Source organism: Sarcophilus harrisii, chromosome 6 (assembly GCF_902635505.1).
Source record: "Sarcophilus harrisii chromosome 6, mSarHar1.11, whole genome shotgun sequence".
In the NCBI taxonomy this organism is placed as follows: Eukaryota; Metazoa; Chordata; class Mammalia; order Dasyuromorphia; family Dasyuridae; genus Sarcophilus; species Sarcophilus harrisii.
This window is the reverse complement of record NC_045431.1, coordinates 52472603-52496342: the sequence shown is the minus strand read 5'-3', so window position 1 is coordinate 52496342 and position 23740 is coordinate 52472603. Positions and strand designations below refer to the sequence as shown.

The 23740-nt window shown below is 35.9% G+C and overlaps 1 protein-coding gene across 1 annotated transcript in view; it reads right to left on the bottom strand.

Moving 5' to 3' along the window:
- Positions 1–23740, bottom strand: part of LOC100935160 (UPF0462 protein C4orf33 homolog) — a 42696-nt gene that overhangs the window by 2815 nt on the left and 16141 nt on the right. Inside the window, 2 exon segments of the mRNA XM_031943503.1 lie at positions 13382–13430; positions 19020–19080. Of these exon segments, the coding sequence (XP_031799363.1) occupies positions 13382–13430; positions 19020–19080 (110 nt within the window).

Here is a 23740-nt window from a genome sequence, read left to right as displayed (position 1 = left end):
CTATATACAGGATAAATAAGAAATGAGAGAGAAGACACTAGATTTAAAAGGGAGAAAGAAAGGCTTCTTGGAGAAGCTGGGTTTTTAGCTGGAATTTGAAAGTAAGCAGGGAAGGCAGGAGATAGCAATGAGGAGATAGAGCTTTTCAAGAATGGAAGACAGCCAGAGAATATTCCCAGTCTCAAGAGATGGAGCATTTTATTTGTAGAATAGCAAATCAAAAAATACATGGGGACGGGGGAGCAAGGTGTAAGAAGACTGAAAAAAGATTGAAAGGGACAGAACTTATGAAGGCCTTTGAATGACAAATAAGATTTCTATTCTGGAGAATGGGACTGTAACAATCCTGAAGAGTCCACAAGACGAAAATTAATTCATCTTTTTTTTTTTTTTTTTGCTGAGGCAATTAGAGTTAAGTGACTTGCCCAAGGTCACACAGTTAGGAAGTGTTAAATGTCTAAGGTCAAATTTGAACTCAGGTCCTCCTGACTTCAGGGCTGATGGTCTATCCACTGAGCCACTTAGCTGCCCCTCTAATTAATTCTTAACAATCATGATAACATTTTAAGATACCACAATAATAATAATTCATATTTCTATAAATCTCTAAGTTTATAAGTATTTTTTCCTCCAATACTAAAAAGTAGGAAGTGACACTATTATTATCCCCACTTTACAGAAAAGAAAACTGAATCCCAGAGGGGTTACACTCTTCCTGTGGTTATACTTTATGCTCATTATAACCAAAATTTCAAAAACCTGACACAATAGTGGCAAAGTCAAGACCGCAAACTAGGTTCTCCATCTCCATGTCAATGGCCTTCAATGTCTTCAAAATGTGAAATTTAAAATACAAAATCTTGTCCCTAAGATCAATATCACATGTATTCATTTATTTCCTTTAAAAAAATTGTTTTCAAAACAAATCAGTACAATTAATTCAAAAGTAACTAAATCTGACAAGCAACAGTAATCACATGGTAAATGCTTGTTTCTGGAATTAAGTACACACTAATCACATGCTAAAAGGATGTCACTAATTGCATTATAGAAGAAGGAACGTGAGCCTTGTTTTAGTTCTATGATGGTAAGAAAGTATTTTGTTTCAAATATCAAATCAGAAAAGGTGATCTTCCTTCCTCCTCCACTGGCTGCCAAAAACAGGGAAATACAAAAACAGGGTTGCTATATGGAAGAAGAACTGGACTTGTAATGCTTGATATCAGAATATAGACTAAGAAACAAAGGCAGAAGTCACAAAGCCCCTAATTTAGGTTTAATATAAAAGGGAAGTGACCTAATAATGAGTTATTTTAAAAAAAGAAGAATTAGTGTCAGAAGGCAATGCTTTCCCACTCATTGTAGGTCTTTAAAAGTTCCATGACTTCTTGTTGAGAATAGTATAGAAAGGATTCTTGTTCACTAGGGGTTAAAGTAGCTTCTGAGATCCCTTCTAACTTTTAGATCCTGGGCTTCTGACAAATATTTAACATTAATTGAATTACTGAAGGTGGCATAAATTAGCCTATATCAAGTTGTTAAAGGGATGAACATTTATTTTTCTTGCAAACATCCTTTCAGAAAATGTGTTCTTTCCATACTCATTATCATTTATCTTTTCCCACTAGCTGCACTCTTCCTAAGTTACCCATTTCTGCTGAGGATACCAATGTCCTCCCCCAAATATTAATCCCTGTCTCTCCTTTCCAAAACCCCCCCCAAAAAAATTGTTACTTTTTATTTACATATTATATATTCTGCAGGTATCTCTTAAATTAGACAATGTTTATAAAAAAAAAAGTGTTTAACACAACACCTAGCACATAGTAGGTACTATATAAATCATATTGAATAAATGACAATCTTTATCTCCAAATTAATCCCTTCAGATTCTATAACATTTTTACCATACCAAGATTTAAAATCCAGAATACAAGCTATCATCTGTCAGGGAAAAAAATTGACATTGATTACCTGAGCTCATTTTTAACAGTCTGCCTATTCTCTTTCTTTGAGTCATATTATCAACGATGCACTTGGGAAAGAATGTAACGCCTCCAATATGGAGATCAAAATTCCTCTCATCTAAACCTGCAACTGTGGTATCAATCCCTACAGGACTGTATGCCTTTTTTCTTGAAGGATACCAACAGCTGAAAATGAAGGGTTTATTAGTACTTTAATATTGAAGGAGACCTCCCAGGTGGCAAGAACAGTTCAGTAAACTTTTAATAGAAGCATTACATTAAAGAAGGAAGCCCCAAGAGTTCTTAATTTAAAGGGCATGATCATTTCAGAGCTAAGGAAGCTGCCTTATAATAGGAAGTTCATAGGAGAAGGGACTTTTTTTTTGTAATAGATATGGTAGGGTAGGAGGATGGTACATGCATATAATCAGCCTTCACAATTACTCCCACTCCACTTAAAGTGACCTGCAAGAGGCTAAACTCTGATAACTTTGTCAGGTAAGGATACAAATCATTGAATCAAGGTATGAATGAGTTCTACAAATGAGTCAGTAGGCATTTCAACTAGGTAGAACAGAAAAATCTGTTCAGATGAGTTGAAGGATTTGATCATATTCCATGAGTCTTCCAAAAAAAAAAAAAATAACAGACCACCGGTTCAGAACCCTGGAAATTTAAGCACGTGGTAGTTGAGAAGAAAGAGTATTCTCTGAGAAGAAATCCCTTGACAGAAGTCAGGAAGAACCCTTGGGTCTTGGACCTAACTTCAGCCTCATTCTCTTTTCCCCTTCCTTGATCAGAGAAGTTGTTCAGTGAAGAACAGATTAGCACAGAATTGCACAAGAAATGTGATGTGAAATATATTTTACCACTGGAGAATTATTTCAGTGATAAGTATTCTGGAGGGAAAAGGTGAGTGTCATATTACAGAAAACATGGAAGGGAGTGGAGCAAATATATCAATGGATAGAGCACTGGGTCTTGATGAAAGTTCAAATCTAATCCCAAGAACTTTCTAGTTGTATAACCCTTGGCAAATCATTTAACTTCTGAGTTCCTGACAAAAGGATCCACTAGAGAAAATAATGGTAAACCACTTCAGTACCTTTGCCAAGAAAGTCCCATGGACATTTGGTCCACAGGTCACAAAGAGATAGATACAATTCAAGGGTTAAATGATAAGGAATTAAGCCTGAAAGTAGCCTTAGGTAGAAGACTGACAAGGAAGATACTGGTTATAAAGATCTTTAACAGTCAAACAAAGATTTGTATTGGATCCTAGAACCCCTTATATCCAAGGCCAGCTCCAGTCGTCCTAATCTCTGTCTTGCCACTTGGTCGCAAGGGCTCTGGAGGAAAAAGTAAGGCTGGTGACTTTGCACAGTCCTCCCTCAACTACAATCCAATTCATTTGTAAATCATGGCATCACCTCCCTGATGGCATGATCCTCCTCAAGGACTAAGGACAAAGAAGAAAAAGAAGAAATTAATAGACAGCTATTGGCGTTTACCAATTAAGGAATTCAACTAGAGAGTCGCACTGTCTAACTTGCAGCTGAAACTGGGTTATCTAATATGTGTTATCTCCTCTTATTACCTATAACTTCACAATATGTTTTTTAGGATAAACTATGTAAAGAACTTTGTAAACCTTAAACTACTGTAGAAATGCTCATGATATCATTAAAATATTAAATCCTTGAGATGAGATTTTTCTATTGTCTCCTTAGTAACCTCTTAATAATTTTTTTATTCATTTATATTGTGCTATACTATTATTCTAATTTTAGAGATTAGGAAACAAGGGTTGAGGAGATTAAGGTACTTGTTCATGGCCACATAGCCAGGAAATCTCAAAGGCAGGATTCAAATTTAGCTGCTCCTGATTCCAAATCTGGTTCTCTATCCATTATATTATGCTATTTCTCGGGGTATAAATTGATTAATGAGGGAGAGAATGATAATTTGCATAGTACTCTAAGGCTCACAAAATATTTTACATGTATTTTTTTTATCCTCAAAATAATTCCTGGAAGTAGATGGTATCACAGGAGAGAACTGAGGCTCAGAGAAGTCAAACTAATTGCCCAAGATTACACATCTAGTATCAGAGGCAGATTTCAAAACTAGATCTAACTCACTCCAAGCAGAGCATTCTATCCTCAGAAACGTGCACCTTTTAGATGCATACCAGACAGATATGATAGACTATTTTCTTGTGTAACATTACCAGCTGGTCTCAGCTGAGATTTTCCTTTGGCTCTAAAAAAAATTGCTCTTCTGCTTTTATATGCAGAAGGGCCTCAGATCAATTTCTTCCTGGAATAGATTCCTCTAGGAAAAGGAAAATCCTTTACTTGTGGTTAGTCGCTTGAATACCTCTCCATATTCTTCCCTGTCAAGCTTTGGAGATTTATTTATTCTTGATCGAATGCACTTACCATTGTGGCCATGGCCTTTTTCATTCCAAGCCCCTTTTTTCTGTGCTTTAAAGAATGAAAGGTCTTTAGGTGGAAATTTCTCATGCCGGTTGTTGGGCCAGAAATGAACAATCGAGTGAGATAATGGTTAGGAAGGGGATAGGAAAGAGGGTTATGTACTTACTTCATCTTTAAGAACTTGGTTTTATCAGTTTATCCTTATTACATTTCTAAGCGAAATACGACAGCTTTCAAGGTTTAGTTTGATTTATTTAATCCCTATTTAAGAAGTCAATAATGAGTACAATAATGTCAAAGAAATCCAGATTGAGAGACACTGGAATTTTGATTAATAAAGTGGCCAATCTTGATTTGAAATGTGCCTCCCTCCTATCAGCAGAAAAGTATCAGACTACGGATGTGTAATGGAGAATATATTATCATACATTTGTCAAGCTATGAGATAGTTTGTTTTTCTTAACTATATTTTCTTAGATATAAGAGAGAAATGATCAGTTTGGGAGGATTTGAGGGGGAATAAATCATTGAGCTATGATAGCAATATTTTTAAAAGAATAAGGAAAAAATTTAAAGAAATATAATGGAATTAAAAAGCCTTTAGTCATATGAATACCATCAAATTAAACTTCTGCCACTAGGCAGAAACCTGAGAAGGACAATTCGTCCCTTATATATTCATTCTTTGCCTTTCATATCTCCCATAATCACAGAGCAACAACTAGACTGAATGGCATTCAACAAGAGACATCCTTTAGCAAAACAGAGAAATGGGAATGTTCCTTTCTATGTTCTTTAATAACTAATTTCTCTACACATGAAAAATGTACATGATAAGCAGAATTCTTACACACTCCACCCCCTCCAATTCCAACCCATACACACACAAACACACACCCAAATAAAATTTAAAATGTCAATGTACCCACACGTTCATGCTCAGGGGTAAAATGTTCTCTCTAGCAGAATCATTATCTCTATTGCACAATTTGTGAAGGCTCTGTAGTTTCAGCAGCATGAAGAACCCCCAGTGTGGGTCCCCTGCTACAGTAATATAGATTGCAGCTGACATAAGACTTAATAGGTAAATCCTAGGGAATTGGCAAAGGCCCCAAAGAGATGCACTAAAGCCCAGGGTCACAAACTAGGAACTAAATGTGAAACCAGAGCTTGCCAAGTCTCAGTCCAGAGCCTTAGCCACTATTTCCCAGATGGTATTATAGGAGTACAGTGGTTACTAAGGCAATTCTATTACAGGTATTTTAGTTTAACAGAGTTGAGACAATGTTTTTCCTCTGTGATCTCTGGCTCTGTGGTGCAGAAATGAAGCATTTCCATTAATTCTTTCAGAGAATGTAAGAGTAAAGAGCAAGGAAATCTACTGCTCTAAAATATCTCTGTCTTTCTGTCTCTCTCCCTCATTATCTCTCTGTCTCTGTCTCTTTATCTCTATCTTTCTTGTCTGTCTGTGTGTCTGTGTTTCTCTGTCCCTCTCTCTGTCTCTATCCCCCTCCAGTTTGTATTTGTGGAGAGAGGGAAAGAGAGGAAGAAAGAGAGAGAGAGAGAGAGAGAGAGAGAGAGAGAGAGAGAGAAAGAGAAGAAGAGAGGGAGGGAGGGAAGAAAGGAGGAAGGAAGAGGGGAACATTTTATTGAAAGTGACTTCCCAGGTATCAATATTTTTTTTTTCATTGAGGTTAGGGGGGAACCTTTCAAAGTAAATTCTGTTCTGAGACTGAAACTAAATTGACTGTAGAGGCTTTATAATGACCTAATATTGTCAATTCAATTAAATACAGGGGCGACTCTGTAACAGAAGTTATCTTTCAACTAATCCGAATATATTTTTTACATTTTAAACAAGTGTTCACTACTATTTTACTCACCTTGACTTCTCAGTGACAACTTTAAATACTGGGAATACAAATAGGAATAGGAAGAATACATTTTTAAAAACTATCTTTTTTTAATTGAGGGTACATTTTCTCATAAGTTCAGGCACTCTTTTGCTAGTTCATTAAATCTAAATGTGAAATCAAAACAAGTGCACAATTCTCTCCAAGTGCCTGGCTAAGAAGAGCCCCAGGTTTGGAATCAGCAGGAGTGAGGTTCAAACCTGGTTCTGCTATTTATTAGTTATGTGACCTTGAATGCAATATTTAACTTCCCTATGCCCCACATTCATCATTTATAAGAAGAAAGGAATATAACCTAGATATCTCTATTGATGGATTATTGTCTTTAAAAAAGGAATTTTGTAGACCAGATAGCCCTAAAGAAATATCAGTTACTGCTGATATTACTGACATAATATCATGCCATTAATAAAATTCTAAATCCAATATTCTGCCATATAGAAAAACTTTTAACCTGGGGGAGTGTGAACTTATTTTTCCAAATATATTGATATTCCAAGTATATTCCAAATATATCGATAAATTATTTTAATAATTAGTCTGTTTCATAATGAATATTTTATTTAGGTTTCACCACATTATCATGGAGCATGATGGGTTAAAAGGGTGAAGATCTTTAGTTTACATTTCTCAAGACTTTATTATGGAACTGGCATGGAGATAAAGATGATCTTGGGTTCTCAAAGGCTGTGCAAAAAAAGCACAAGCGTTGGTAAGTCATACAAAGCAAGCTAGAAAATCTTTGAAGAGGAGCTAAGGGAGGTAGAGCATGCCTGCCATCCAAGGACCCATCTAGGTCATCTTGGAGATGTTCACTTCAAGACTGGGTACAAGTAGATGAATTTTTCAGCCATAGGAACTCTTAAAGATCATCTGTTAAACATATTGGAGTCAATATTATGTATGATGGTGAAAGGAGCACCTCCAAAACTGAAGTCACCAACAGGGTGAGCACTGTCCTTGATGAGAAGAAGCCCTCTGTGTCTTGGGCTACCTACCTGAAGATCTACATTACAGCAGAGATCCTGTACCTGAGGCTGTGGAGCTAAGGAGCCGACCAACTGCCTCTTCCCCCACCCTTCTAGGCAGCATAACAGCCGAAGACCAGCAGATGGTAGCAGAGAGCAGCACCCAGCAGCGAGGCTGTCCAGTTGCTGAAATGTCCCACAGCAGAGGGATCTGGCAGTAAAGAGAACTATTTTCTCTCGCCAGAAGCATGTCAGAAAACAGACAGCATCAATCTCTTAGCAAAGAAAGAAACTTTCCTTATGACATCACCTGAGGATATTGATTGAAGTATTGGAAGCATAAATTAGCCAAGACACATTTGTGTGCCTTGTCAACACATTCACAGTTTGTTCCACCATATGTTTCTTTCATTTTTCCCCCTCAGATAAATGATCTGTTTATGTAAAACCCTCATGACAGCTCTCATATTCCTACCTACAAACGCTCCTCCCGGATGTTCAAAAGGTACAGAATCCAGTGTTAAAGCAGATAATAATTTCGCTGACTTGGTACCATACTAGGTCCACTTGACATTTTCTTGGGTATAAATCCTGGTCTATAGAGCTGAAATAGAATGCCCAGTTAGCTTTATGCCAGAGCCCACCATGAAAACATCCCCATGAGCAGTAGGAGGAGGGCTCTAAAGCTGTTAAGTCTTTACCATGATAAATAAAAATGGAGAAAGGTCAGCAACAGCTTTTCTTACTTACTGTAACGAAGCCTTTGACAGAAACCCAAGAAATGTATGCCCATGGGTTTCTGATTAATTGGAGAGCAGTACACCCATGGAACCAATTTACAAGTGATTTGCAGGCACGCTGGCATTACTGAAATAAACGCGCCATTACAATGATTTATGCTACTCGTCCCAACACAAATGATAAAGTGAAATTTACAGTCCTTAATTACCACCATGAAAAATGCGGAGGGGGAGAAAGAGCGCAAAGACAGACAATTTGCACATGTGTCGGTAAGGCAGGATACGCTCATCCATTGGCTTTATATAAGAGTATCACAACATCTAGAAGAAGAAACACGGGTGTCTAGAATAAGCATCAAATCCCAAAACTCTTTAAGGCAAATTCACTTGGTGGTGGAGAAAGTCTCAGAGAAAGACTGACCTTGGAACTCAGGAGCTATATTCGGGTTTCTGGAGTAACCCAAGGAATTTCTCTCTATGACTTCTTTGGGAAAGAGATTGACTTTTCAACTCCACAAAGCTATTACCAGAGGGATGAAGCAGAGTGAGGTTAGGGCAAGGAGGAATTCTTTTTTTTTTTTTTTTTTAACTCTTTATTCTTTTTTTTTATAACTTTTTATTGACAAAACATATGCATGGGTAATTTTTCAACAATGATCCTAGCAAAAACTTCTGTTCCAACTTTTCCCCTCCTTCCTTCCATCCCCTCCCCTAAAAGGCAGGTAGTCTTATACATGTTAAATATATTAAAGTATACTTAACTCTTTATTCTTGATAACTAGATGTTAGGCTCAGTTATTTCTACAGACTGAAGAAATGTAAGAGCTATCAAAGGATTGCAAACTTGAGGCAAAACCCTAATTGTTCTATTCTAACTGTGATTTCCGGTATGACATATTGTTTTCACTTGAGGGTGAGGGAAGAAATGGGGAAAGAAGGATTAATAATCTTTGCAAATCACCATACCCTACATTTTTATTAGATGTTAGTATATGTGATACATAAAATGCAATTGGTAGAAATTCATAAGCAGTATAAAAGGAAATGATGGGACAATTCATGGCTTCATGTCAATTTCTGATTCTGAGATATCAATTGTGTGATCATGGGTAAATAGCTTAACTGCTCTTATTCTATTTCATCATCCATAAAATGGAAATAATAATAGAGATAAAATAGCTGTAATTCCTATCTCTGGGATTTATTGTGAAACTCAGGTGTACTAATGGAGGGTATTCCCCAAAATTTTAGTGCAGTTTAGCCTAAATAAAGTTTAAACTGTGCATGCAAAGTCCTAAAAATGTCTTAAAGCAAATGTTCATTTTTGTGACGGATTGTATCATAATGCTATTTTCTGATTTCTACATTACATTCAAAAAGTCAGATATGTGTACGCTTTTTAAATACTGATTTTATATGAATTCCTATCATCATTACTATTGGGGATGGTTCAGATAGGTAGACAGGTTGAATAGGAACTCATTGAATGACCAGACATAAAGGGAGGTAATGGATCAATATCAAACTTGAGGGAGAACTTTAGCTGAATACACCAGAACTCTGTGCTAAGTCCTGTTCATTTTGAGATTTTTTTTTTTTGTCAAGAGCTTGAATAAAAGCTTACATGGAATGTTTTTCAAATGTGCAAATGGCACAAACCTTGGAGGGAAAACTAATACATTAGATGCGGAGATTAAAATACCAAAATATCTTGACAGGCTAGCACATTGGGCCAAATTTAATAAAATAAAAGGTATTAGGGAAAAAATATAAAGTCCTCTACTCGGGCTCGAGGTAGGGGAGATATGCCTAGACAGCTCATGTAAAAAGGATCTAGAGAAATCATTCTTGGAAGCAATTTAGAAATATGACTCAAAAAGTCACTTAAAGACCTGCCACTACTAGGTCTATACCCCAAAGAAATCAAAGAAAAGGTGTGGGGGAATGGATAAAAAATATATATAGCAGCCTTTCATTATACAAAACACTGGAACAAAAAGGGTCTCCATCATTTGGGAAATGACTGAACAAATTGTGGCATAGGAATGTAATGGAATGTTATTACGCCATAAGAAATGACAGAAGTAAAATAGGTTGCCCTTTTTCCTGCTTGAAATAATAATCATAATTTCTATTTACATAGTGCTTTAAAGTTTGCATATTTTACATACAGTTATCTTTCATTTGAGTAATAAAGTATTACAGATATAATTATCTCCATTTTCCAAAAGAAAAAACTGAGTCTCAGAGACTTTAAATAATTTGCTCATAAGTACACTCTACTAACTTCAGAAATAAGATTTGAAACATATGTTTTATTCAGTCCAGGTCCAAAACACTATCTGTTCTACCAAGCTGCCTTTATAGCCTACTATCTCTTAAGAAAATAGCATCCAAGATTCTGTACAAAGTACTTTAAAATCTTTGGAAAGAAAATATCATGACAAAGTTAGGCTCTGAAACTTACTAGCTATGTGACCACAGGCAAGTCACTGTATTTCTTTAAGCCTCAGTTTTCATTCTGTAAAATAGGCATAATAATGCCTATAGAAAGTACCTCTTTTTATGATAATCTAATGAGATTCCACATATATGATGCTTATCTAACTTTAAAAAAAAAAGAGACAGAATAAATAGTGTGCTAAGCTTGAAACAAAAGATTCCTTCCAAAATTTACTGAGGGCCATAGGCAAGTCACACCTTCTCTGTCTGTAATGACAATAGTGGATGTAACTTCTAATGCAAAAGAATTTTGTCAAAATAAAGATTTCAGATCATAGAGAGATACAACATAGCTACATCAATTATAATACATTACAAATGATTGATTACAAACAAAAAAGGCACCAAAGATATCAAATTTATGGGCAATGGAGAATGAACCTCCATATATTGTTAAGATCAGCCTCCATATACTTTTGAGACACAAAGGAAATCCCCCAGCCTACTATTGAATATTTATTATTCTAGGACATGGATAAGAGTTACCTTGAATGAGCAAGAGCTGTACTGTTGAAGAGATTATCCACATGGATGAGATCACAGATATATTGAAGTTTTGAAATATTAAGTATGAAGAGATTCACATTCCATGTGCCACTTGTACTTTTAAGTCAATTATCATTTTTAACCAGAAAATTGGCTTTATTTATCAGATGACTTCCTTTTCAATTCCACCTATTCACTTTAAGAATCCCAGTCACATTTGGCTATGATATCATCACACCTTCATAAATTTAAATGGCAAATGTAATTATTTAAAGCAGCTCACCTTACCCCATTGTATCTCCTCTTCTCTTGCTTCACCTTTGTTAGCTAAATCAATGAAAGATCTAGCTCTATGAATGTGTTTCACTATTTCTCTTAAGGTTACTGATAGTCTGCTATCTTTCTCCTTTTGATTGCCTAGTTTGGGGTCCTGTGAAGCATTCTGCCAGCTACTTGCAATCAAGTGCCTTCAAATACTTAAAAGGCTGAATTCAATAGTGTTAAAAGTCCATGATTCTTAGAGTCTCTATTTTCTACCTCCTTAAACAAAATAGTCAATAGCCCTCCTGTCATGTGCTTTATCATTCTCTTTCCCCAGTACTTCACAGAAAAAAACTGTCAAAGACTTGCTTAAGGCTCCTGTGAATCACTTACAACAATCACTGATGAATCTAGCTTTCCCTTCCATTCCTATTCTGAATTCAGTTATTCTCCATTTGCCAGAGAGAGTTATTTTTGCTTCAAAAATCCTTTTCTCAAAATCTTTATTTCTGCTGCTATAAACTAGTTGTCAAATCCTCTCATTTTGACTTTTTTCATCCATCCTATCTCTTACATTCCCACTGCCTCTACATTATGGCTGTCCTCAGAAGGAATAATAATTTTGGCTGGTTTAGAATAAAACCCTTCTCTGCCTGTCTCCAGCCTCTTACTCAACCCATTCCCCATCACAAATAGTGGGGTAGCAACTAGACCTGTAATTTTAATCGTATTGGGGAGCTTTAGAAAGTTGCCTAGTATACTGAGTGACTCAAGTCATAGAAACAACAATGGTCAAGTCAGACCTGTTCTAAGTGCTGGAGATTCAAAAACAATGTCTTGAAGAAGCTCTCAATCTAGTGGGGAAGACAGCATGCTAACAACAAGATACTAATAAAATGTAGATAGGATAAACTGAAAATAATCACAGAAGGAAGGCACTAACATTAAGGGGGACCAAAAAAGGCTTGTTGCAGAAGGTGGGATTTTAGCTGAGAAGCCAAAAAGTAGAAACTGGGAGGGAGAAAATTCCAGACACAAGAACCAGGTAGTGAAAGCTCAGATCTGAATCTACCTTAATATGCTTATAATCTGCAAAGGCAGAGTTGTTGTTCAGTTACGTTCCACTCTTCATGACGCCATTTTAGATTTTCTTGGCAAGGATACTAAAGTGCTTTGCCATTTTCTTCTTCAGCTCATTTTACAGATGAGGCAAATAGGATTGAATGAGGCCAGATTTGAAGTCAGAAGGGTGAGTCTTCCTAATTCCAGGCAGGGAACTCTACCCACATACCACCTAGCAGAAGCTTCCCCTTGAATGGTTTTGCAGTGTTCCAGGGTTTCCTCTATATTATTCCTTGCCCAAGGGAATTAAGAGAATATTTTGTACCATTTGCTCGAAGCAGTGATATTACCTGTTAATTTTCTAGCCTGAACTAGAGTGGAAGTAGTGAGGATAGAAACGAGGATATAAATTTCAAAAATATTAAAGAGCTAAGCTCTATAGAATTTAATGATTGGTTGTATTTGAAACATAAGGGAGAGAGAAAAGTCAAAAATGTCTCCAAGATAGTCGAGGTGACTGTGGAATTAGAAGAAACACAGACATTATAGATGTTAGTTTGAATGAAAAGTAAATATGTTTTAAATATATTGAAAAATATTAAAAGGCCCCATTTTTTTTCACTAAATGAGAATCAATTTGCATTTTATAAAAGTTTGTGCTTCTTGATGGAAATATTCATGATTCATAGTTTCCAAGACAATTTCAGATAACTTTTTTCTAGAGAATCTGATTTTCCTTGTATTAAGTACAAAATGTATCCTTTCAAACAGAATAGCTATCATTGCTACTGATTGACAAATTCACCTTTGAAAGAAGTAACTCACCTTTATTTATTCTTTTGACCCCAAAAAAGGAGAGAAAAGTAAGAGACAAATATTTAAATGCATAATTTTTTTTCTTGGAGAAAAATAAAACGTTGTTTTTAAAATTTGAAAAAAATGAAGCAGAATTTTCAAAAGCGCAATAATTGCAAAAATATCCTTGTATGGGAAAGGTCAAATCAAAACATTAATACTTGATATTACTTTTCAAATAGGACTTACTGCAAAAGCTTCACCACCAGAGAGCAAGAGGACTAGGTGTTGTCCATGTATAGGTAAACCCCCCCCCCCAAAAAAAAAAAAAGAAAAGAAAAGAAAACAGAATGAGATAACAAGGGGAGACACTGTCATTTTTATTTGTATTTGTATCCTCCAGCACTTAGCACAGTGCCTGGCACATAATAAATATTTATTGACTTTTGACTATTGATTATACTAGCCATATGGGATATCTTGAATGGTGAATTATAATAATAAGAACCAATCTTGACCTTAGAGAAGTGAGGAAAGCCACCTCTCTGCTTTCTTTGAATAGACTGAGGATAAAAGGGTGCAGAATATAACATGCTTCATTAAACAAGATCACTGTCAATTGGTTTTCTTAAACAATTTTTCTTTACTAAAAGGGAATGCTTACTGAGTGGAGGGCCAGAGGATAGCTAGAAAAGAAGATGAGGCAAAAACTAAAGGACATCAGTAAGTATTTAAAAATAAATGGGGTGGGTAACACAGATTGCTTCCTTTAAAAACTTGTAGAATTTAAATTCTTATCTGGTATCATTCATGGCTTGCCAGTAGCTCATTGTGGAAAGAGTATCCTGTTGATTGATCCTGCTTTTGTTGATAGTTGAAGACAGATGGAAAGATATTTACATATATCTAAAGCAGTATTCTGGCTTATTCCCACTGGTCTCTGTTCTATCAACTCAAATTAAGAGTCCTCAAATTAAAAGGAAGTTTAGATAAGTCTAAACTTCATCAAAACTTTTTGGCTCTGTCAGAAGTTAATTATAATGTAGGAAGAATCAATTTGAGGACCAGATGTTTAGATTTGTTTTAATAATGCTCAGCCCACTGTACATAATATGCTAATAAGTCTACCTACAGAATGCTAAAAAGGACATGAGTGAATTAACATGTACTCAGCCTAAAATTTCCCTGATTTACACCATAAAATATATGTTCATTTCAGTGAATGTCAGCATCAAATCTACTCTCCCAACTTGTCTAATACTTATATGCAAAATCAGCAATAAAACTTTTTCTACTAAAATAATGGAGGGATGAGTATCTTTGGAAATAAAACGTATCACACAATGTGGCACTACATTTCCCAAGATAAACATATTAATATTTCTAAATTAGAGGAGAAATTACATATCAGAGCATTATTTGACTTAGAAAAAAGTAAAGAAAGAAGGAAGAAAGGAAGGAAGGAAGGAAGGAAGGAAGGAAGGAAGGAAGGAAGGAAGGAAGGAAGGAAGGAAGGAAGGAAGGAAGGAAGGAAGGAGGGAAAAAAGGAAGGAGGGAAGAAGGAAGGAAGGAAAGGAAAATCAAAGTGATTTTCATTCAGTTGGAGATCTGAGCCTGATATTCAGTGGCTAAAACTCCAAGATAAGTACCTATACCTGGGGGCATTAGCTCTCTTTTCATCTGGGAGCTTTAGCTTCAGACTTCTATAAAGGACAATTCTAAACTCATATCCTTGCAGAAGTCCAGAGTAGGAATGTGCTTTTGCCAAGGGACCTCTTGCCACAACTGCCTGCCAGGACTCCTGCCTACTGTGAAGACATTCTCTTCTCAGTGCTGACCTCTATTTCCCTAACAGGACTTTGCCTCTCAGAAGTCTGCCTTCCTAGCAAAAGCTGACTTCTCACTGCCAACAAACTTTCCTTTTTGCCATTCAAACTTTTCAGGTTTGTGAATTCTTTTCAGGTTGGACCTGTGTCTCTGACCAAAGAAGGGGACTCCCACAACTCTGCACTGCCACTAGAATAACATCAAGGAGAGGGAGGAGCAAAGGGAAGGAGGGAGAAAAGGGGTCTTATAGCTGACTGATTCCAGTTTGTGAGCCAGCTTTACTTGCAGAGGTTGTTGTTTGTTTTTCATTCTCAGAGATCCATGACATCAGGAAGGTGATGGCAGGACATGCAAGTGAATTGGATTTAAGTGAGGGAGGGCTGGGCAAGGTCACCTGCCTCACTTTCACCAATCCAAGAAGGTCTTCCCTCCCAGATTATTGATTTATTTATTTGGATTTGGGGGGACCAGAATCCAAAGATAAACTGCTGCACAAAGTCTAATAAAAACAACACAACAAATTCTTGTTTCTTTGTTTTCATAAAGTGAATTTCCTTAATCCAGAAACCATCAAAACACAGCACACTAACACAACATTTTAGCCTCTTTAATCTCTAGCACTGACCAAGGCCAAAAGGGAATATGCAAATTTTATTTCCATTCTCTTTATTTGCCCAGGTGTATGCTCAAAAATCAGCAAGGCAGAAGTAAAAGAAATGGGAAGGCACAAAGATAATTCACAGACACCATCATCAGCCTCTTATACTTAAAAGAAATATAGTTGCAAAAGGAAGACCTTCAGTTTCATTGTATCCCAGAGTTTCCAGATGTCCAGCAGTATTTTATGAGCCAAAATTAGGCAACTTTTATTCAATCTTCAATAGGCTCTAGAAAAAATTTTGGTTCTAGAGTTAGAGGACCAGAATTCAAATCAACCTCTATAAATATATACATATATATAATTGGAGTCAGATAATTAAATTTCCTTAGGCTTTGATTTCTTCATCTGGAAAATGAGAGGATTTACCTACTGATCCCTGAATTTCCTTCTAGCATTAAATCTGTGATACCATAGTGACTCTCCAAATTTTTATCTAAAATCCAATGTAAATTTTGGAAATAAATGATGAACTTCCAGCTACATTTATTTAAAACAACTATCTTGGCAAATAAAGGTTTGGTTTAAGTATTATTGTACAAAATAACTGCTTTGAGATCAGCATATTGCTGTTTGTTTGCTTCCCCTGGAGGGTACTTGGAGTCAGCTGCAAAGCACTTACATAACGTCATTGCTTAGGATTACTTCATCTTTTTTCTCCAAAATTTTGCTTAAATAAATATCAGTGATCATCTCATGGGATATTTCTTAAGGAGTTAAATTATCTATATTTAAAATGATAGAGTATTTCTATAAATTTAAAAATAATAATGTAGAAAATTGCATGGTGTCTCTCAGCCATTTTTTTCACTTACTGGACAGTAATCAAAGAAACAGGTGGTAAGCTAAGAATTTAGAATGGGAAGGAGAACTATGCTGGGGGGTTATTTCCCACAAGAATTACATCTACTCCTAGGAGACTGTATCTAGTATATGGTATTTAGCACACTGCCTGATATGTAGTAGGAACTTAAATATTTGCAGAATTGAAAAAATACATTTGTTGAAAGGGTACTGACCACAGAACCACAGAAACCAAAAACCAGAGAGCAAAACATTACAAGCATGGAGGACAATCAGCAAAATCACAGAGACAGGAAATGGAGTGTTGCATTGAAAGAACTGTTAAGTAGGTCCAGAATAATATATCATAGCATACGTGGAGAGTAGATAGGTATAAGAAGTCTGGAAAGTAATAAAGAAACAGATTATAAAGAATTTTAAATACCAAACAGAGTAGTTATCCCATTGAATTGCTAGTTATAAGAAAAATACTGGGAACTCTGAAAGGAGTGAAAAAATGTGAGTGGTACAAGAAAGAGAAAATCCCCAACTGAATAGTGGAGGTATTCACAGACAATTTTGTGCCTCAAATAATAATAATAATTCATTAGTGCATCTTCCTCAGTTTGTTTGCAGTAATTCCAATTGATCAACTTAGAAAAGTGTCCTTTTAAATAGTAAGGTTGCATTTAACAATCTAAAATTGGTATCAGAAAAGATCCATTTTACAAAACCCTATATTAGTCATCTAATAATCAGTAAGCATTTATTAAGTGCCTATCTTAAAAGGACTGTGATAGGAACTGGGGATATGAAAACTGAGGCTAAAAACAGTCCCTCCCATCAAGGTGTTGATACATCATTAGAAAACACAATTAATAAATTATCAATCAGTCAGATAATTATAGAATATATATTATGTCAATGCATGGTGATTTTGAAAAGGTGGGTGCTAGAAGGATATCAGAAAAGACTAAATGTAGAAGATGGCACTTAAGATATATCTTAACAGAAGAAAGAATTCTATAGCAAAAAAGAGGAGAGGAGAGAGCCATGTGGAACACCCAGTGCAAGAAACATAGAGACGAGAGATGGAGAATAATTTGTGGTTGAGGAACAGAAAAAAAAGGCAAATCTGATTGGATTGTGAAGAAGGGGAGAGGAAGATACATCCCAGTACCGTTAGAGAGGCAGAGTAGGGTTAGGTTTTGTAAGGCTATAAAAATTAAATAGAGGAATTTGTATTTATCCTATAGGCAATAGGAAGCAATAAGATTTGACAGAGTCAGGAAATCAATCAGCCAATAAACATTTATTAATCACTTTGTGTCAGTTACTGTGATTTCTTATCTATAAGAGGTCACAGTCTAATAGTCAGACCTACACTTAAAGAAAATTACTTTGAGAGCAAGGTAAAAGATAAACCAGAGCAGGGAAGCATGACTCAGTGAGATCAATCAGGGGATTATTGTGAATAATCTATACAAAAAATGATCAGGGTTTGAACTAACACTTCAGGGGGAAAGGACCTTTTAATGTATGGTATGTTCAATGTGACTTCCATTTCAAGTCATAGCATTATATTGAATAATCTAAAAATAGCATTCAAAGAAATATCCATTTCACTAACATTCTCAATCTCCATTTCAGAATATGCTTGTTAGCACAGCATTTTGTAGCACTGAGGGGGTTTGCCATATATTCCAGATGAGAACCTGACTAGCTGTGGCCCACAGACAGTGGATCATGAGGCTATTCTCCCTTCAAGAATTTCTTGGAAATACAGGTTTTTGAGGTCAGAGCTGGGCTACTCATGAAGAAATTTCTATGCCTGAACTAATTTATTCCAAAACTTTATTTTTTTCTGACCAAAACCATATCATCATATTTGTAAAATAAAAAATATTTTGATGAAACAATATCTGTGGAGTTATATAGAACCTTAGAGTCCATTGTGTCCAATGTTATCATTTCAAAGATGAAGAAAAAGTGATCCAAGTAAATGAAGTTATTTGTGCAAATTCACAAAGCTAACAAGTAGGAGAGCTAAAATTTGAACTCAGGTCCTTTGATTCCAAAAATAGAGCTCTCTTCTAAAATAGGAGCTCTATTGACAATTATTTTCTCTTTTACTTAACTTCCTGAGTTTCTCCAACCAAATTTGTCATTATGATAGCTGAATTATATGTATAAAGATCTGGGATCATAAAAAAGGTATTTAGATAGCAGTCTAAAATGAATCTAGTAAGATTAACACAGAGCTAATAAAAATCATACCATGGTTGAACCCTAAAGAAATTCAATATACTCAAGAGATTATTCTCTAATTTCCAGGCCAACCAGTATTTAAAAGTTAACATCAAGTGTGTCTTACTTCAAGAAAATGTATTAGTTATCTCATTTTACTGAAGAGTGAAGGGAACTTCAATAAATATGTATATTATTGATCAAATTTTGTACTTAAGAGTGAAGGTAACATTACTAAATATGTATATTATTGATCAAATTTTGTACAAATAGAAATTTTTGGAACCTAATGATCTTTGAAAACTATTTACAAAGCTTGTCTAGAGTAGCCAAAGCACATTAAAAAAAAAAAAAGGCAAAATAGGGACTTACGGGCAAAGTTCTACTTCCAAATAGTTTTTGGTTATGCTGTTTAGAAAAAATGCTTCCACAACTGCAAATAAAAAAAAAACCTCCTCCTCCTCCTCCTCCCCTCCTCCTCCTCCTCCTCCTCCCTCCTCCTCCTCCTCCCTCCTCCCTCCTCTCCTCCTCCTCCTCCTCCCCTCCCTCCTCCTCCCCTCCCCTCCCTCCTCCTCCTCCTCCCCCCTCCCCTCCTCCTCCTCCTCCTCCTCCTCCTCCTCCTCCTCCTCCTCCTCCTCCTCCTCCTCCCTCCTCCTCCTCCCTCCTCCTTCCCTCCTTCCTTCTTCCTCCTCCTCCTCCTCCTCCTCCTTCTTCTTCTTCTTCTTCTTCTTCTTCTTCTTCTTCTTCTTCTTCTTCTTCTTCTTCTTCTTCTTCTTCTTCTTCTTCTGTTCCCCTTTCCCAGAAAGCTCTCTTTCCTCACTTCCTCCATTTGGAATCTCCAGGTTATCTCCTTCCAAGGCTTGGTTTAGGTACTACCTCCAACATAAGGCATTGCCTCATACTCTCAGATGTTAGCATCCCCTAAAATTACTCTGTAGAGTTTACTTCGTTGTTGTTCAGTTGTCTTTAGTCAAGTCTGACTTTTTGTGAGTCCCTTTGGGGTTTCTTGGCAAAGATATTGGAGTGGTTTATCATTTTCTTTTCCATATCATTTTATAGATGGGGAAACTGAGACAAATAGGATCAAGTGACTTACCCAGAGTTCTAGAGCTAATAAGTGTCTGTGAGGCCAGATTTGAACTCAAGAAGATAAGTCTTCCTGACTCCAGACCCAGCATTCTATCCACTGCACCACTTATCTATCCCATTTGCTTTGTATATATGCTATATTTACATTTCTCTTTATTATATATTGTTATAATCTCAATAGAAAACAAGCTCCCCGAAGGTAGGAAATATTTTGGTTTTGTCTTTGTATCAAAAATATCTAAGGAGCATTTTTACTAAATAAGAAACATTGCTTTCCATATTTTTTAGAATACAAATTATAAGCTTTCCATTGAGGAGCTGACTATACTCTACTAATTCAAATATTCACATGATTCTATGATCTCATCAATTTGTGAGTTCTTTCTAATGATACACATTGCAAGGATAATGTCTATCCTTCTTGTGAGACTATTTCCTTCCATGAAGTAACCATAACTATACAACTAGCTCGTGTTTTTCAATAGTACATTTTTTGATAACAGTATTTATTCAGTTTTTTTAAATAAAAGCAACTAGGTGATGAAGTAGGGTAGCGTTCAGAACTGGAATCCAGGAAGACCTGAATTCATCAGACACTAGCTGGATAATCTTTGACATGTCATTTGTTTTCTGACTACCTTATTTTCTCAACTGTAAAATGGGAACAATAACAGCAACTATCTCCCAGGTTTGTTGTGAGGATCAAAAAAGATAATGTTTGCCTGGCATAAAATAGGTATGATGTAAATTCTTATTTCCTTCCTTCATGACTCCTTATTTGTTTTGTGTTACAATCTGTTCACAATCTCCATGCATCTTTCCATTACCTTCTGAATGAGACTAAATTTTATTTCTTCAGAAACTGTAGTAGTCCATGACCAATAGCCATGCAACCACACCAAGGGAAAATGGGTATTAAAGTGATAGAAATTTGGATTGATTAAATTAACTTTGTAATCTCCCCCTTATGTTTAACCTTAGATCTAATTAATTATTAATTTGGAGTACTTGTCGAATGTGCATATAATATGCATTCATTTATATACATGTGTGTTATCATCTGACTAAACTCTTTTGGTAAGTGAGGTATCTGGCTGAAGATGCTCTAGGTTTCCAGTTTTATACAACCAGCATTCAAAAGAAACTTCTAAAATACTTCACATCTCTACAGTCACACCTTTTTAAAAAAATTAGTATTTTATTTTTTCTCAATTACATGTAATAACTATTTTTAGCATTCATTTAAAAAATTTGGGGTTACAAATTCTCTCCATCTCTCTCTTTCCTTTCTCCTCCTTGAAATGGTGAGCAATTTGATAAGGTTATACACATGCAGTCATGTAAAAGATATTTCCATATTAGTTATGTTGTAAAAACAAAACAGACAAAAAATAAGAAAAATAAAGAAAGGTTTTTTTTTTTTTTTAATATATATGCTTTGGGTATGGAAAAACTGGGATACTAATGAATTGCTGGTGGAGTTGTAAACTGATCCAACTACTGCGGAGAGCAAATTTGTAACTATGCCCAAAGTGCTGTAAAATTGTGCATGCCTTTTGATCTAGTAATACCATGGCTAGGTCTATATCCCAAAGACATCCTAACAAAGGGGGAGAAGAAACTCTAATTCAGGCTTAAAAGCTTAATTCCCTGCAGATCAGGTTTTAACCTGCTCCATTTCTGACCTGGACTGATTTATCCATAGACAGATATCCTGCTGATCTTTTTGAACTCTCTCTCCCATGGGCTCTCCATATTGGTGTTCAATTTTAGGCTGACACTAGATCAGTTTAGTTCTCAAGTGATCCTTTTCAATAACAGTGATTATAGGTATGGACCATTATAACTAGCCAATGAATTTCTTACTATTAAATGTTTTTTGGAAGCCTGCACCTTGCTTTTATGCCTTGCCTGCTATTAATGTTCTGAGGGGTCTAAAACAAAGTGATCTTTGTTTTTACATCTTTCAAAAAATCTTAAATAATTTTGATGTAGAAGAGGGAGATTTTCAGGGAGATACTTCATTAAACAAAATGTCTTTAAGGCATGTTTTTTTCTAGTGAATCAAATGTCTTTCTTTAAAATAATCAACAAACATGCACAGTGGGATCTTGTATCTTCTATATTTTTAGTCAATTATGTGAAAATAAAGATATAACTAACTGTAAGCAAAAGCCTACTTATTTTCAACTAACATTTCATCAAGAATACTTTTGATTTGTGTGTAAATTATTCTCATTTTTTAAATGCTAAAGAAGGGAAAGTAGGCAGATTGCTCAGTAATTGTTTATGTCTTCTCAGCCACCTTTTATGATATTAATAGTATCCAAATTTGGCATCTTTTTTTCAGATATCTCATAAATCAGTCTCTCCAACAGAGATTTCTTCTTGTATACCTGATCTATTCCAAGCAAGCACGTATTTATTAAATGACTTTGCCAGTGAGTCAGTAACAATCATTTATAAGCACTATGTTCCAGACACTGTGCTTGTTACTAGGGAAAGAAAGAGAGAAGAGAGAGGGGGAGCAGGGGAGGGAGAGAGAGGAAGAAGGAACAAGGAAGGAAAGAAACGAAAAAGCAAAAATCACAGTCCATTCCTTCAGAGTATACATTCTAATGGAAGAGAGAAATGATAATAACTATATAAAAATGAGATATACATATGGAAAGTAATCTAAAAGGGAAAGCAGAAAAAGACCTTCAGGAAGTATGATTTGAGCTTTTCTTGAAGAAAGCCAGAGCAAAACATTACAAGCATGGGGGACAATCAGCAAAGTCACAGAGACAGGAAATGGAGTGTTGCATTGAAAAAACTGTTAAGTAGGTCCAGAATACTGCATCATGGAATACGTGGAGAGTAGTTAGGTATAAGAAGTCTGGAAAGTAATAAAGAAATAGATTATAAAGAATTTTAAATACCAAACAGAGGAGCTTCTATTTGATCCTGACAATAAAAAGGAGCCTCTAAAACTCATGAGCAGGGGGATATAGTCAGACTTGCACCATAGGAAAATCACTTTGGCAGCTGATTGTTTGGAATGGGGAGAGACTTGAGGCAGGAAAACTATTTAGAAGCCTCTTGTAATAACCTAGGTGAGAGGTGATGAATGCCTGGTTATATGAGTAGAGAGAGGGAAATGTATAAAAGATATAGAAGCAGAATTTTTAAGGTTTAGCAAAGCTATGTGGAGCGAGTGAGGAGGAGTCAGAAATAACAGAAAGGTTGTCTCAGTACCTGAGAGAACAGCTGTGCCCTCAACAATAATAGAAAAGTTTGAAAGAGGGGAAAGTTTCAGGGAAACAATAATAAATTCTGTTTTACACAGGTTGAATTTCAGATGCCTGTGGGACATCCAGTTCATGTCCAAGAAGCAAGTGGAGATTTGTAAGTGTAGCTCAGGAAAGATATGGGGGTGGATAAATAGATCTGGAAATCATCTGATATAATAATTGATCCCATAGGAGCTGATCCAGAAAGGAGTTTCAAGCCAGAGCTTTGGAGAATACCCACAGTTAGCAAGATGATTACCTGGAAAGGGAGGGGAACTTCCTAGTCTCCTGGCTCTCTACAACTTCACAGACAGTGAAGGAGGAGAACTTTCTAGCAACACACAGCCCTGATTTCCTGAGACAATTATAACCTACCTAAATTTATTGCTCAATGATTAACATAATCTCACTCCACCCCTCATGATCTTCCCATACCAATAATTCAGAACTTCTGGCTGTCATTGTTCAAACCCTATTCTCCACTCCCCAGTGACTACTTTCTTACTCCCATTCCTTCAAATCAATCTTCATAATATTCCATGTGTAAAACTACCTGTCTCTTCCAATGTGCTCTCTGAAGGGCCTGCTCCATACGCAACAAACTAGCCTTCAATTTAAACCTCTTCCATTTTCTTTTCCTCCATTTTCATTCATTGACAACATAATTATCAAATTACCTTTTTTTTCTTTTTAGCATTGATCTTACTCTTACTCATATCCAACCTACCCAAC